At 43.3% G+C, this 15106-nt stretch overlaps 1 protein-coding gene across 1 annotated transcript; it reads left to right on the top strand.

Moving 5' to 3' along the window:
• Window positions 1–3537: 3537 nt before the first annotated feature.
• PFK5 (phosphofructokinase 5) lies at window positions 3538–7809 on the top strand. The gene is made up of 14 exons (XM_086508731.1): window positions 3538–3900; window positions 4514–4637; window positions 4711–4787; window positions 4875–4923; window positions 5004–5066; window positions 5182–5277; window positions 5362–5463; window positions 5555–5629; window positions 5705–5845; window positions 6230–6346; window positions 6428–6532; window positions 6663–6743; window positions 6829–6957; window positions 7041–7809. The coding sequence occupies exons 1-14, from the start codon at window positions 3605–3607 to the stop codon at window positions 7302–7304; spliced, it is 1719 nt and encodes a 572-aa protein (XP_086364857.1). The 5' UTR covers window positions 3538–3604; the 3' UTR covers window positions 7305–7809.
• Window positions 7810–15106: the final 7297 nt, after the last annotated feature.

The following is a 15106-nucleotide window of genomic DNA, read 5'->3' as shown; positions in this document are numbered from 1 at the left end:
TGTGTTTAGTAAATCTAAGCAAGAACATAAGGAGCATCTAACACGTGTCTTTGACCTCCTCTCACAAAATCATATATACTTGAATCCCAAAAAGAGTTCATTTTTTCAATCTGAAATTGAGTATTTGGGACACATTATTTGGGGAAAGAAAATACATGTAGACCCCAAACTGCGTGCGACAAAACCATTCTGTATTTTACTCATTAAAGAATTGCAACACCTTATGCAAGATACAGAGGATTTGCTGCTACTTTTCAGAATTTATGTCGTGATTTTTATTGGCCTACTATGAAAAGTAATGTTAAACAATATCTTTCATCTTGTTTGATTTGCAAAAGTTAAAGCAACAAACATGTAAGAAATTAGGTCTTTTACACCTTCTCCCCATTCTTGAAAGACCTTGGGAACACATTTCTATGGATTTTATTATTGGTTTCCCACTCGTTGTTCACAAGCATGAAATGATTTGGAGAGTGTTATTGATCGTTTTTTTAAGCAAGCATATTTCATTCCATGCAAGAAAACTCTCACAGCACATCAAGTTGCACTTCTTGTTCTAAAAGCTGCCTTTCCTCATCATGGTCTACCAAAAGTAATCATATCTGATAGAGATTCCAGATTTTGTAGTGCTTTTTGGACTGTATTTTTTGAAAATCTTGGTACTACACTTAATTTCACTTCTACATTCTATCTTGAGTCTAATGGTTAAACAAAAGTCACTAATTGCACTATCATTGATTTATTGAAAGCTTATATGTATTCTCAACCAAAGAAATGGGATGATTACTTGCATATTTTACATTTTTCTTATAATTATACCACTCACTCTGCTACAAATATATCCCCATTTGAGATTGTGTATAGTCACTCTCTTCCTACTCTTGCTTCACGCTTTTCTAACATTGTACCTATAGCGGATACTTATACTATCAATTTTCATGATATTTAAGAAAGAGTTAACTCTGCTCTACAAGTAAATCCCTATTTGAAATTGTGTATGATCACTCTCTTCCTACTCTTGCTTCACGTCTTTCTAACATTGTACCTGCTACGAATACTTTCACTTTAAATTTTCATGATATTTATAAAAGTGTCCACTCTATTCTTAAGCATTCACAAGAACTTTACACTGAGCATGCTAATAAGCACCACAAAGCACATGAATTTAAGGAAGGAGACTACAATATTCTTCGAATCGAAAAGAGAAGAATTAAAAGCATTGATACAAATGTTTTTATTAAACTTGCTCCTCGTATCCATTCAAGATTTTTTCTATGATAAATTATGTTTTGCTTCACTTAGAGTTACCTTCACATTAGCACATTCACAATGCATTTCACATTAGTCTATTAATACGACTCTTTCGAGAAACCCTACCTACTCATTACATGTATGAGGATCCACCTACACTTGTAGATCAAGAAGATCAACTCATCCCTCACCAAATAGTTGATCATGAGACCACCACCACATGCACTGGCATGGTTTACAGCCGTTATCTTTTTACTTTTAAAGGCCACCCTAGAGAAGATGCCAAATAGATGCTTGAATTTTTTTTCCTAAATTTTTCATATCTTCTCCACACATTTCATCACTCACGGTCTAGTTGATTCTCTATCGAGCAACTGAGGACATTTGCTATCCATCCCTGGTGAAAGAGATGTTATGAGTTTGGGCACCCTCCTGTTGTATGAGGTTAGCATTACAGTTGGGATAGCTGGCATGTAATGGTTAATTATGATGCTATCTTTTTATTTTTACTAACAGTGAGATTGATGATGTGTAGATTGGAATTCTAGGAATTGAGGGGAAGGACCAAATAATCTCTCTCAACCATTTTTATTTGCGCAGTGTTTTAGCTATCTTGTCAGTAAGATTTCATTGTAAATATCTAGTGAAAAATCACCCTATAAACGGTCATGCAAGAAGTGATAGACACCACTCATGGACTAAAGTGTAAAGAAGGGCCTCAAATACTTGGCACCACCTAAAATAGGTTTCATAATAAAACTAAATACGCAATTGCACCAAGAAGTGTCGTGGCGTTTGGAGGCTAGGATTTTAGGCCACCTGTATTGCAAGATTATTCTCTCACTCTTATGCTAAGTGTATGTGCATAGATCATGTCTACATCTCCTCTCTTACATGCTTTCACTATCTAGTATATTCTGTGTGTGTGTGCGCGCGCGGGCGCATGCGTGCATGGTGTCTTTGTCTAGATTGTATGTACCTGGGTTTTGGGAGCGATGGTGAAAGGTTGATAGTTATGTGTGTGAGGGAAGATTGAAGGATTGTAGCTTTCATTATCCCGGATTCCATCACGATTGAAACCCATCCTTCCCCTCTTGTAGTGCAACTTGGGTTTGAAGCCAACAAAGAAGATGAGGTGTATGCTTGGAGATTGAGTCAACAAAGTGGTATAGAAATCTTGAGATTGTGAACCGTCCACATCGAAAGTGTTTGTGATGTGGTACTACCTGTTACGTGATGCCAACAGCATGATGACAACGCCAACCTTCTTCTCCACAGAGAAAGTCATTCATGTAAATCTACCAAGCTATTCTAGGATGTCTATCTTTTGCAAGTACTCTTGGACAATATCAACCACCCTGAAAAAGTTGATACGGTGATCTGAAGAGATCCCTCCATCGCTCATCATCCTCTCAAGCATAGAATACAAAATGATTCCATTAATGGATAGAAGATCGAGGCTTGATGTACCACCAAACAAAACTTTTAGCAAATGGGGTTTGAAAGTGTGGTACCTTCCGGATTGAAGCCGACCCCCATTACAAAAGGACAAAAGGCAAAATCCATTCATTGAAATCTTCAATTTCACGAGTGTTCATGGTGTCATTGATCTCATTGATTGTCTCCTAGGCGGGAATTATCACACAATTAATTGCGGTCATACAAACCATAAAGCTTCGGGCATGTTGCGGATCCATGCTCGATAGAGGAAAACCCCTTGCATGATGAGCGACATTTGCATGGTATTAGGTAGATATGTTCATCTTGCACGTATTGGTGTATCTGTAATGTGTGTGACTATATGCAATGCCATGCAACATATATATGCAATAGTGTGTGTGTGTGTGTGTGTGTGTGTGTGTGTGTGTGTGTGTGTGTGTGAGAGAGAGAGAGAGAGAGAGAGAGAGAGATTTCGTGTGTGCTCCACATCGTGGTTGTGTCTATTTCTGTGTACAAGCGTGAGTGTACAAGCAAATCCATCCATGTAGAAATACTCACCAAAGGAAGGGAGGATTGCCTACTCTAAGTTCTCACTACAAAGTTGAATTCACACGCTCCCCGTAGTGTTCAGAGAGTTGCACAACACCACCTTGAGAAGGCAAATAACGTAAAAGTACAATACCCCTTCTAGGAGAACAACAGAATGAGAATGCACACTTCATATAGAGAATTGCAGAGGCTGATTGCACGCACTCGGTCGCTGTGCGTGACCAGTGTTTAGTGACTTTAGGTACTAAAATCACAAATGCTAAGGGGGGACCCGGCTCTTAAAAGTTCGCATGGGCTTTTTGTTGGGAAGGAGGTGGCAAAATGGAATGAATCGTTGCGTCTGATAGAAAAGAGCTAGCGAGACATGGCGACCACGAAGGGCAGGGGCAAGAAGAGGGCGAGGTCCCCTTCACCATTGTCCCCTGGACCGTCTGCTGCTTCCGGATCTGCTTCTGTTTGTGCTGCTGCTGCTTCTTCTGTAGCAGCCATGCCCCCATGTGCAGAGGCGGTCACGAGGAATGGCGATGGAAGCAGCAACAACAGCTGCGCGCCGGATCCCTTGCTCTTCAAGCTCTCCTCCACCGAAATTTCTGAGGTAGAGCACATCGGTGATTACCTGCCCCTTGTGCCAATTGCCTCCACCTATCGTACCAAAAGCGGGTCTGCTCCTCTTTTCCTTCCATCCTTTTGATCTCTGCGTCTAGTCGTAGGCATGTTTGCACGTGTGTGATGAGGAACTGCCCATTGGTTGTGTAGCGTTGCACATACAGTGGACACCATCTTGAGCACTTATCGGCCTGCTTCTTAAGCACATAAGACCAGTTGAGTTGTAGACTGACATGAGCATGGCCCGCTGCCTGGCTGATAGAATCAGCGCATCTGAACTGGCCTGCTAAACCAGCCCATCATTTCAAATGGATGTTTGCTCTGCAAAATCCAACAAGGGGCTCCAGCTTAGCAAGCATCCCTACAAGGGGGCTGGATGATACCTTTTATGTGCTCCCGATGAAAGAACTAGCTAAATATCAATACTAACAGATCTTGATCAGCCCCTGAGTGGAGGCAATGGGCAACGCCATTTACTGTCTTGGGCACCACGTCAATGAAGGGTGATGAATCAGGAAATAGAATGAAGGCATATCAAAGCCCTGTACAAGGCTTGGAACGCCTCAGCATGTACTGTAGTGGCGCTTATCATTGTGCATCCAGAACAGCACCTGTCCTTGCGGGAGAGCCTTGAAGAGCAGTAATAATCATCATTTTATGGTTTTAGTGTACCATGGCCTGAGGGACCGCCACCGTTGGAAGAAGAGGAACCGTGCAGTGGGAATAGCACAATGGACGTCCAAGATATGCACCGCTTGTTTGTTCATGATGACGATCGAGTTTTGCTCAAGGTAAGAAGAGCCTCTCTTTAACCATTACATTGAGGAGAAACACTTAAATCAACGTGGACATGACCTGTTCTAGGTAGTCCATTATGGACATCCTACTTCTGTTGGTGTGGAGCTGGATGACCAATTTGATTGGAAATTCAAACCTGTCTGGTAAGTTTTGGACTTTCATTTTTAACAATATTGCAACACAGAAGGATGTACACTTAATGTCAAAGTTGCTCCGAGTATATGATGCAGGGCACGCCGTGCTGGTCCTCGAGCTTGGATTTACTTTCATCCGGCCACTGTGAGTTGTCAGCACATTTAACCAATAGGTTGATATAAGGGGTAATGCTCATCAAATGCATTTTTTTTTCTACCAAATAGGTGCGAGCAGCGATTGTTACTTGTGGAGGCCTCTGTCCAGGTCTTAATGATGTAATTAGACAGGTCTGCTTCCAAAGTTACATGAAGACCAACGCTGATGATCTCTATTTTGTAAAGCACTGCTTTTCTCTAGCAGCTCACTATTCCTAAGGCATCTCTAGACCGGACTAATTTGCAGATAGTTTTTACACTAGAAGTATATGGAGTTCATGACGTGATGGGCATTCAATACGGTTTTCGTGGGTTTGCGGACAAAAGTTTGCAACCAATTCCTGTAAGTTAGGTTGCTTGAGGATTTGGTCCGTCCACAATTTGAGGCTTGAGCCTTAACATATTACACAATAATTGCTGAAAACAGTTGAATCGGAAACTCGTTCAAGGAATAAACACTCATGGAGGGAGTTTTTTAGGTGTTTCGCGGGGAATTACAAATGTCACCGACGTTGTTGACAAGTTGGCGGTTCGACCTTGTCCATTAGTTATGAATGTCGACCAATGTTTCTACCTCTCAGATGTAGGCTGATAATTTCGTGAACCAACTATTTTGCCAGGAATGGGACATCAACATGTTTTTTGTTATAGGTGGCAATGGCTCACATGCAGCAGCCAATGCAATATATCAAGTGGTAGGTTTTGAGACTTAGCACTCGTCAAGTAGGGCCATGATCTAGAATCATTGTTTAGAGTAATTCTTTATGCAGTGCCACAAGCGGGGTATGAAGATTGTTATTGTTGGAGTTCCAAAGACTATAGACAACGATATTCTTTTGGTGGAAAGAACATTTGGATTTGACACAGCAGTTGAAGAAGCTAAAAGAGCAATCGATGCAGCTTATGTGGAGGTCAGCTCTCTCACCCCCACAAATCTTCTGCCCCTACCCTCTTGCTTTTGAGTTTTGGTAAGTTGGGTAGCTCTTAAGTTTTCTTGTTTGATACATCTTGCGTACGCAATGTTGTTCCTCCTCACATCGCTAAGTGCACAGGATAGGAAAACTTTGGCTAAAGGCCTGGCTTATGTAGATCAAATGTTTACAAGGATCAACTGAGCGTGCTTCTCATCTTGGGTAGTTACAATGTAAAGTCTCTTACGATCCGATTATCTGAGCAAGCTAGTCCTCAAGCATCAACATGTTCAACTTATGCACATACCAACCATTTCAACTGATAGCATGGCAAGTGATTGTGGGTTTCAGCTTTTAAAAGAGGATTTTTAAAAACTAGTACAGGCTAGCAGCGCATTCAATGGCATTGGGGTTGTGAAGTTAATGGGAAGGCAAAGTGGATTCATTGCTATGCATGCAACTTTGGCAAGTGGTCAAGTAGATGCCGTTCTCATACCTGAGGTAAACTTTTAGCTCTTTGCTCAGTCAATTGATTGAGCTGAAGAGTTCTTGTTCCAATGACCTAGTGCCAAAATTGTGCAGGTATCTTTTGAAATGGAAGGGAAGTATGGATTGCTGCAATACATGAGAAAAAGAATTGAGAAAAATGGGTGTTTTGTCATCGTAGTTGCAGAGGGTGCTGGGCAAGTAAGTTGTCTTGTTTTATATGATCACACCCATATTGATGTGCTTCGCAATGGTGGGAATCAGCATGGTTAATACTCTTGAAACAACATACAGGTCTTACCAAGCTTTTTTTGTTTCTTGTAAAGAGAAGACATATTTAGAGAAGACAGGGAGCACAGATGCATCTGGAAATCCTGTTCTCAGTGACATTGGGAAGTGGCTCGTGGGTCAGGTTGTTTGAGGCTCACAGTGCTATTGTCATGTGTGTGATGCTCTCAATATTTCGATTAGAGAAGGAAATTGGTCTCGTTTTTCAGGTGAAGGATTACTTTAAGAAACTTGGGATGCCTTCGGATGTCAAGTATATCGATCCAACATACATGATTCGAGCAAGGCCTTGCAATGCAGCTGATCATATCCTTTGCACTGTGCTTGGGCAAAATGCTGTAAGACTTAGCAGCTGAAAAATTGCTGTTTGGTGAGGCTTAGCACGCGAATGAGCATAATACTAACATGCATTTTGAGACAGGTCCATGGAGCATTTGCAGGGTATTCGAATATAACAGTTGGCCTTGTTAATACGCATTATTGCTATCTGCCCATCCCTGACGTGATAAAGCAAACACGCAAGGTGGACCAAAACAGTAACATGTGGCATCGTTGTGTGACAGCAACAGGGCAGCCGGATTTCTCTCCACCTCCTTCGGAACCCTCGCCAGTCAAATTTCCCCTCAGCAAACGTCGAGCCAGTAGCGCCATGCAAGCGCTCACAAACACTTCGCCTCATCCTTGATCATGTTCTGTTGCAAGAAGAGAAGAGAGTGTGTTTTTGGCGTAACCATGTAACTCTTAAGTCACCACACTCCAAGTTTGGACAAGAAAGCAAGAATGTGGGCAGTGGGCACTTCCTTAAGAAAGGTCCTTTGTGGTGCCCAATTGGAAACACAACACATGCAAGCATCGGTGCATTATGCTTTCAGTGCGCATCGACGCATTAAGCTGCACCAAGAGCATCTACTTCTTGCAGTCTGACATTTTCCTTCTGAGTATTATCAAGAGCCCTGCTACATTTTCACTGTCTCCTTCTGCAACTAGCAATTGTGGCGTTCATTACCACCACAAGCAAAATCACCTCATTACCAATCAAACCCCATCGAAGTATAGGGCTATTTTTAGCACTCAATTGTTTGCTTACCAATTCTGAAACGAGATTTGGTTGCCAAAAGAAGAACGGTTCAGCTATTATCATGAAAGCGTGTCAATTAATTTTTATTTTATTTTTTTCCCAAAACTCACAATAGTGAGTGAATTATATTAATCAACACAAAAAATAACAATGTCTTGTCATGCAAATTACAATTGGTTTAAAATTTGTAAGCAAATGGTCTTTGGACATAAATTGGAGGGGTTGGACACCACTTTTGGTGGCTAACTCTTTGACATTGAAATTTGACACCAACTCTTCCGTCACAAGCTCTTTCAATTTTACCGTAGGTAGTACCAAAAGAAACCAAAGCATAAAAGTTACATGGCCAGTTGTACGTACTGGCAGAAATTAAAGCATAAAAATTACACATCTTGTGGTGCCGGCAATACGCCACAAAGTTGGCCTCGTTTATAAGTGACACGGGGTGTCACTCGAGGGATCAATGGCAGGGAACGAGATCGGCAGGGCGGGGGGCTTTAGGCCGTTGAATCTACGCGCCCAAAGGGGGCAGGTTTTTATACGCTTAAAGTCGCAATGCTTGCATGAACGCGCGATAGGCGGGGTGGATGCGGTGCACGAGTGTGTGGGAGGAGGTCGCGAGTTCGAGCAGGGAGCGGGGCGATCCGCGCATTTCTTTTTTACTCCACCCAGTTGAGATCAACGGTGGGATGCACTCGGGCCATTGATCTCTCGAGTGCACCCCGTGTGCTTTATGAACGAGGCAAAGTTGGTAGTGTTGGCATGCCTTTGCAAACCTACATTATAGCCGGTAGTAGCTGCGGTTTGCCAATGATGTGTGTGTGTGTGTGTGTGTGTGTGTGTGTGTGTGTGTGTGTGAGAGAGAGAGAGAGAGAGAGAGAGAGAGAGAGAGAGAGAGAGAGAGAGAGAGGATAAATGTGTGGCATTGCTAAAACAAAACCTAGGTTTGATTTAGAGCGCGTTCGCACGTGGGGGTGCTACCCCCACCTAGTATGCGTCAGCACGAAGAATTCCATTCTCAACTCTGCCAATTTTGGCAGAGTTGGCGCTACCCCCGCCTTGCCCAGCACACAAGACAAGCCCTAATCAAGTTTCAGCTTTGGTCAGACGCTTCCCTCCCCCGCTACCCTAGCGTGTGAAACTACCTACATTCATGCACAAGATTTTTAGGAGGGTTGAAACATGTAGTGTCCATTCAACAATGCAAATTTCTTTGTTGGTAGTGGCTTTTGGCAGAAAGGGAGGGTGTATGCCCAGGGAATTTAGCCCGTGTACAAGGGAACCCTTCAAATTTTGGAAGGGGTGTTTTATTTTAGGGAAAATTGGGCAAATTACCAAAATACCTCTCTAATTTGTGGAAATTCCAAAATACCCTTCAAATTTCAAAATTTCCTTGTATCTTTTTTTGGTTGCATTGTTCAAAATTTTCTAATCTTTAATCCTTCTTGAGAATTGAGATCCGTTTTGCGTGCTTAGCGTGTAATTTGTCACCCAAAAAAAAAGCAATTATGTCTAAAGATAATGAAGCAATTCATCTCCAAAGCCTACATAACCAACTCAAATTCTAGATTTAGCATCTTGTATTGATAGACAATTAGTCTACTTAGAAAAGCTACAAAAAAATTTATCTTTGGAGAAATTTAATCTCACACCAACATGTCCTTTGGGAATTTTTGAGAGGGATATTTTGGGAATTTCCACAAATTAGAGGGTATCTTGGTAAATTTTCCTTTATTTATCTCCTCTTTAATCTATAGTCTCTCCTTCTTGGTCTCTCTCTCTCTCTCTCTCTCTCTCTCTCTCTCTCTCTCTCTCTCTCTCTCTCTCTCTCTCTCTCTCATCGAAATGAAAGGCAGTGCCATAGTATGTCTCTAGAAGCCTTGTTTGAAAGGAGGAAGGTGAGAATATAAAATACCCAAAATGGAGTTAGCCGTGCCGATGGACGAAGGCAACGGCTCGGTCTTGAGACCGTTGGATGATGCGACAATGTTGAGCCCCAATTCGCCAAAAGCTTCAACCACAAAAGAGGACAAAACTGTCTCGATCGAAAAAGTTCCCTATGAGGAAACAAAAGAGAAAATGGGCTCAGCTCAAGGGCTCAAAGACGGGGTTTCTCAAGGTCCCATCTGTACGAACGTTAAGAAGGCGTCAAGTGCATCTGCAGCTCACAGGCCAGACATCTCGTTTGCTAGCATACTCAAGGGGCCTAACTCTAAGGATTATGGAAAAGGCTCATCAGAAGGGTTGTCGAGTGAAGGAGATATCGAAAAACTGCAGAATACAAGAGCTAGACTTCAACAAGAGCTCAAGGAACTCAACAAAATGATTGAGCCCGGCCCTAACAACAACAAAAGAACTTGCTCCCAAACATATTACAGTGGGCTGGTTGAAGACAAGTTGGCAGATCGGACCTATTCTGCTTTAAGAAAGTCTTTGCCACAGCAGGTGGAGGTTGCCGACGCTATTACTGCAGCAATTCCACCCACACTTATCAAAAAACAGTTAGCCAGGCAAGCTCAGCTAATGCTAGTATTTGGGTTCAGTGGAAGAATCCCGAACAGGTTTGAGATGATTCAATGGATTCGAGGCCCTCAAATTCTTGGTCATGGAGGAGTTGTTGAAAGTACTTTTTACCTAGCTAAAGGGTTTTGCTCAGTGAGATTCAAAGAGGCCTCCGATGTGGAAAAGATCCTAGACAAAGGGCCCCTAGTATTTAATAGGACTACGGTCTGTGTGGTGCCTTGGGAGCCAGTGTTCAACTCAGCTGAATCTCTACAAGGGTTTCATCCGATCTGGGTTGAGTTTGTGGGACTACCTAGCTGGCTGTGGGATAATCTCAGGATGCTCGCTAGTCAACGCCACCTAAGAGCATGGTAATCAACGTCGGAGTTGGGCTTGTTACTATTCCGCTCAAGTTTGGAACATACTTTGGAGCATGTTTTGAATGCAACAACTTTGGACACTTCACCAAGGATTGCCCCTTGAAGTCTAATGGTACTGCACCTCCGGCAGCACAGGCCCCCGGTGAAATGGAAACCTAGATGGAAGGGCTAGAGAAGCAAGGAGGCAGTAACAAAGGGGCAAATGCAGGGAAGGATAAAGAAGGTATGATGGATATAAAAATGCAAGAAAAGATTGTGGAGGAATCGATTCCCATACAAAAAATTTCCGAAGGTGCATCCAATAATAATAAGATCATTACTGCCGCTGCTACCCCGAAATTTATGACAGTGACAACGGCGACGGCTGTTCAAGTCCCTAGTCTGAAAAGAGCCAAAAGGGTGAAGGCAGTGGCAAGAGACTCCAAAGTGCTTTAAGTCATGAGAACACTTGAGGTGAAAGGTTATAGTCCGTCCTCTACCCCATTGAAAGGAGGGGGGTTCACTGTCCCACTGCACAATCCTTTTGCAGCACTACAAGAAGAGAAATCCTTGACTTCGAACCCCCGGATTCTCCTAAGACCAAGGAGAAAGGGGGGGGGGGGGGGGAGAGAGAGAATGATTCGGATGCTGAAGAATTCGTTCCTCTTTCCCAATGAACCCCTCATTAATGATGGAATCTCTTACTATCCAATCTTGGAACATAAAGGGGTTGAAAACCCGTAAGAAGAGTACCCTATTCTAGGAGGAAATAAGAAAGGAGAAGGCAGTCAACTGTTGGGCCATCCAGGAGCACCACTTAGATGCCCATAGCAAGAGAAAGCAGGCGCTAGGAAAGAAACTAGTATTCTATGAAGAAGGAAGTAACGGTTTCAGTGGCGTCCTCAACATTGTGGACAGAGAATTGGAGCCGAAGCTGGTTCTAAACCACCCATCCGGTAGAATCCTGGGGATTAGAATCGGATGCCAAAGGGCATCCCTTAACCATTGTGAATGTGTACGGCCCTTGCAATGCAAAAGACAGAGCTAAACTATGGATGCATCTTAGAGATACTCCTATTGAAGGTGAGTGGTTGTTGGTTGGCGACTTCAATATGGTAGAAAAGACCAAGGATAGAATAGGATCCTCCAGTATGCTATCTGGCTCGGAAAGGTCTAAATGGCAAAGATTGTGCGAAAAATGGGCGATGATCGACTTACCTAGTTTCACCTACACAAGCCTCCAGTATGCCCGCACTGCCTCCAGGCTTGACAGATGCTACTGCTCACACCAAGCTATTGGATACCGTCGTTGATGGAGATGAAGGTAGTCCCAACAAATAGCCTTTTGGGTCACATACCTCTGCACATACATTTTAAGAAGTATACAGGGGAGGAGCAGACCCCAAGAGGTGGGCAAAAATTGTTAGTAATAGGGGCACACCTATTCAAAGACCCTCTTTTCAGGAATCTAACCAAGAAAGCACTGGGTAAGCTCAAAAACGATGTCGACCTCAACAAACACAATGCGTGGGACCTCTTTGCTCGGAGCATCCAGAAAGCAATCAAAACCTCGGGTCCCCCGAATCTAGAAAGTTAGGGAGGTACACCTTCTGCATCTTACAACGGAGGTACAATTGCTTACCTCCAAAAAAGCCAATGGACTTGCTACTGAGGATGAGCACAAACAATGGCTCGAAGCCAAATCCAACCTTGCTAATGAGCAGTTAGAAGATATCAGAAAGGCAAGGCTTCTCTCCAGGGAGACTTTTCTTCAACCTGAAGCCTCTAATCAAGCTCAGTTTTTTAGGGCTTTAAAAATCAAGAAGAGCCGAGGCCACGTCCGCTCGCTCTATGATGAGAAAGGGACAACAGTTCATAACCAGGATGAGATGCCTGGTCTGATGCTGAGCTATCTTAGTCAAATCATTGGGCGGCCAGAGATCCAGTCCCAAGAAGTGGAAGAAGCCAGAGGGACCTTACTTCAGAGTGTCAAGAAGAAGATTTCCCCCTCAGAAGCTAATTTCTTGGAAAGGGCATTTTTTGAAGACGAATGTTCACTAGCATTGCAAGCCCTTGGCAAGGAAAAGTCCCCTGGTTGGGATGGGATGACGGTGGAATTCTATAGAGAATTTTGGGACAACCTCAACGTCCCAATCACAAGGTTGGCCAATAAAGCCATTGTCGAAGGGTCGTTGGAGATAAGTGTAAAGAGAGGGCTTATCAAACCCATCCCAAAACAGATCTGTTGTTCTCAATTGAAACATTGGCGCCCTATAATGATGATGTGGGTGGCCTACAAAATTATTGCTAAAGCTGTAGCCCTCAGACTGGCCCCCTTACTAACCAAGATCATCTGTCCCCATCAACATGTGTTCATCAAAGGAAGGTCCATTTGCGATAACATCTTGGCAGCAATGGTGGGCATCGAGTACGCAATTGGCACAAAGCAAGAGTGTGTTTGCTATAGTTGGACCTGAATAAGGCTTATGACAGAATAACATGGACATATATAGAAGCCGTCATGGAAGCTCTAGGCTTTGGGCCTCGCCTATGTCGTCTGGTAAGTGTACTGGGAGCTGGAAGCCAGTCAGAGCTCCTATTCAACGATAGAATTGTGGGCTCTTTTGAGGTCAAAAGATCTATTAAGCAAGGATGCCCTCTAGCCCCTCTACGTTTTGCCATAGGATCACATCCTTTAATCACCACGCTCGAAGCTAGTGCAGAACGAGGGGAGTTGCAAGGCCTGGCTTTACTAGGAAATAGTCAACTCCTAGCAAAACTTTTTGCAGACGATTCTCTCCTCTTCTTGAAGGCGTGCCCCCAGGTCATCAGGAAAGCTCTGGAGATTGTACAAATATTCTCAGTAGCTTCGGGGTCCCCCTGTAATATAGAGAAGTCAAGGCTGATCTCCCTTTCGGAAAATGACTCATTTGACCCTTCTGATTGGTCGAGGGAGATTGTCACAAAAGGGAATATCTTCAGACTCTGGGAGCCCCCTTGGGGGTGGACGTAACTCACAAGCAAAGATTTGAGTGGGTGCTTGAAAAAATTAAAACAAAAAATGAGTAGGTGGGAGTATGCTCTTCTCCCATTCCCAAGTCGGATAAAAGTGATAAATGCCTTTATGATTCCTTATATTTCCTTCACTAGCCCGCTTCTCAAGATGGCTAAGTGTTATTGGAAAGAGTTCTTAAAACCAGTAAAAAGGTTTTTATGGAAAAACAACACTAAATCCTCCAGGCCATGGCAATGGGCCCGTTGGGAATCAATTGCTCAGCCGAGGAATCAAGGAGGCCTCGATATTTTGAACCCTGTGGCCCATGCAGAAGCTTGTTGCGTAAAATTTGTTGTTTCCTTGGCTAAACAGGATCAAGTTTGGGCTGTCATGATCAAAGATATGATAAAAGCATCTAAACTTGGCTTGAAAGGTGGAAAGTGGAGAGGGGTGGAGGTTCATGACAAGTTGTTAGCACCGGTGTGGTACCCTAAGACTGGGGGGCAGCTCAGGAGAATTGGTAAGAAAATGCAATAGAGCAGCATGAGTCTTAAAGTTGGGGGGAAAAACTAGATACTTCAAGAACTCCATTTTGCATTGGTCCCCCTGGCTTTCCAAAGTTGTAGATCCGCCACAAACTCCCTATTGGATAGAGACAGCCAGGAAGCTGAATAATAAGGGTCTGAATCGACTGGGGCACTTCTGGGATAGTGACAACAAGAGTTGGAAAACCATTGACCTTCTGGTTACCCAGTACCAACTGAATAGCTTGGAGGTCTTGCTGGTCCACAAAATGATGAAAGAGCTTGACAATATAGTGATGCCTATCTGTGAGTCGAAGTTTGACTAGAATGCCTGGAAATAACCGGGAAGCAGTCTCTTATGGAAACCCCATCCTAAAGATATTTATCATACAATGATGCATAAGAAGAATTGGTCTAGCCCCCTTAACAAGATATGGAAAAAACAATGGCCGGAGGAAAGGTGGGAGCAAGTAATGGAGAACATCTGGAAGCCAAAGGTTCCGCAGCACATGAAGGTATTTTTATGGAAGGTAATTTGGGGTGCTCTACCGACGGGGGTGAAGATTCAAGAAAGAGGGATTGGGTTAGATCGATGCTTGGGGTGCAGGTTTGCTAGTGAAGATCTAGCCCACCTCTTCATGGATTGCCCAACTATCAAATGCCTCGCAGGAAAATATGCAAGCGGGTTGAAAGAACATGGAAAATTGGTTTTTACAAGACTGATCTATTCCTTGGAGGGAAGAATTTAGGTGCTCTTGACCTCCTCATCAACACTCAAATTGTCAGTTACTTCTTACATAATGTATGGCAGACAAGGAACCGCCGTGTGTTTGAAGGAGGTCTTGAGGTGGCAAGCTTCACAGAAATTATACAAGAAAGCAAAGTACTAATATGGACGCTCAGGTGCAAGCAACACTCCGAGGATTGGTCTAGGACTACTTGTGCCTTGTTGTCAGCAGAGGGCATGCCTAGGACGAGGGAAAATCTTGGCCATCGATAATTAAAAGATCTCAAAAGAACATGATAATG

The sequence above is a fragment of the Adiantum capillus-veneris genome, chromosome 3, assembly GCF_014529385.1.
Source record: "Adiantum capillus-veneris isolate H3 chromosome 3, ASM1452938v2, whole genome shotgun sequence".
NCBI lineage: Eukaryota > Viridiplantae > Streptophyta > Polypodiopsida > Polypodiales > Pteridaceae > Adiantum > Adiantum capillus-veneris.
The sequence above is the reverse complement of the archived record's forward strand: the minus strand, read 5'-3'. Positions and strand labels throughout refer to the sequence as shown.